The 1,428-nt window shown below is 36.3% G+C and overlaps 1 protein-coding gene across 1 annotated transcript; it reads left to right on the top strand.

Moving 5' to 3' along the window:
* Positions 1–202: 202 nt before the first annotated feature.
* LOC132626349 (ATP synthase small subunit 6, mitochondrial-like) lies at positions 203–604 on the top strand. The gene has a single exon (XM_060341227.1). It carries the CDS (start codon positions 464–466, stop codon positions 602–604), a length of 141 nt encoding a protein of 46 aa, XP_060197210.1. The 5' UTR covers positions 203–463.
* The last annotated feature ends 824 nt before the right edge of the window (positions 605–1,428 follow it).

The raw sequence follows: 1,428 nt of genomic DNA, 5'->3' as shown, positions 1-1,428 counted from the left end.
CATGCATAATGGCTGAAGTTCCATAACACCTCACGTTTCTCTCTCCAAATTACTCCATTCCAAACTTTTAGAAGTAGAGTAAAAATAGCTTCTATATTTGAAACATTCACTATATTTTACACCAAAAAAAGATGAATACATTGAAATACAGCGAAATACAAAAAACTGAAAACAAGATGGAGTAAAAATAGGCTCTATATTTGGAACATTCACTATATTTACACCCAAAAAAAGATGAATATATTGAAATATAGCGAAATACAAAAATCGTGAAAACAAAGTAGAGTGAAAATAGGCTCTATATCTAGAACATTCACTATATTTACACACACACAAAAAAAAGATGAATACATTGAAATACAGCGAAATACAAGATGAAACCCATCTTCCTCACTAAAGCCCAACGTGAAGAATTCGCAAAAACGACAACCACCGTGACAGTCTCAAACCTAATTAAGAAAAAATGAGGCAATTCGATCCATGGCCTGTGTTTTTCCGTCGTGAATGGAGATTCCCCGTTGGTTTCGCTGTCACCGACGCTATCATCACCAAGATGTCCCTCGATTTCACTAAGGAGGATGCGAAGAAATCCAAATTTGCTTAGAGGCACAAGAATTGAGTTTGCATATGCTCAGTCTTCTTGCTAAATGGAGGCTACTTTATCAGAGGAGACTTTTCCTTTGTTCTGTTTACTTCCTTTTTCTAGACGGTCAACAATTAATACATGAAGCATATGGAGTTCAGATCTGAAGAACTAGAACCTTAAGATTTTTTTTGAGTTTGGAGATGGAGATAGTAGTAATAGTAGTGGCGGTGGCGGTGGTGTTGACGGCGGCGTGGGTGGTGGAGATAGAGAAGGGAGGGAGGGGTAAGTGAGGGGAAGGAGAAGAGAGGCCGGAGATAGAGAAAGGGAGGGAGAGAGGCGGCAGTGAGGGGAAGGAGAGAGAGGAGAGAGAATTATATTTAGGGTTTGGAGAGGATGATAAATCTTAAATGTGTAGTGAGGGAAATAGAGAGGTACATGTATTTCAAAAGTTACTGGAAATGTAATTTTGGAAAAATAAAGCTACGAAAGTTAAATAAAAAATAAGATAGTTATTATTCATGAATAAGTCTTAGAGGTAACTATGACAAGTAAATTTTCCTAATGGTAATTCGTAAGACCTTAAAATGCATACATTCAAGGACAGTGACATAACTACCTTATCCATCTTCATTCAATAGAAGCAAATAAAAAGAATTCAAGATACACATGTTTAAGCAAATTGAACTTGGTTGACAGAATTACTTGCCGACTCCAAAATAATGACATTTATGAGAAGAAGAACATACCTAGTAGTACGGGCCCAACATTTTTATAGCCTCAAATGATGGATGCTTTGTATAGTCATTCGGTGATTAAGGATATCAGTAGTAAAAAAAAAAAAA

This window comes from Lycium barbarum, chromosome 1 (genome assembly GCF_019175385.1).
Source record: "Lycium barbarum isolate Lr01 chromosome 1, ASM1917538v2, whole genome shotgun sequence".
In the NCBI taxonomy this organism is placed as follows: domain Eukaryota; kingdom Viridiplantae; phylum Streptophyta; class Magnoliopsida; order Solanales; family Solanaceae; genus Lycium; species Lycium barbarum.
The sequence above is the reverse complement of the archived record's forward strand: the minus strand, read 5'-3'. Positions and strand labels throughout refer to the sequence as shown.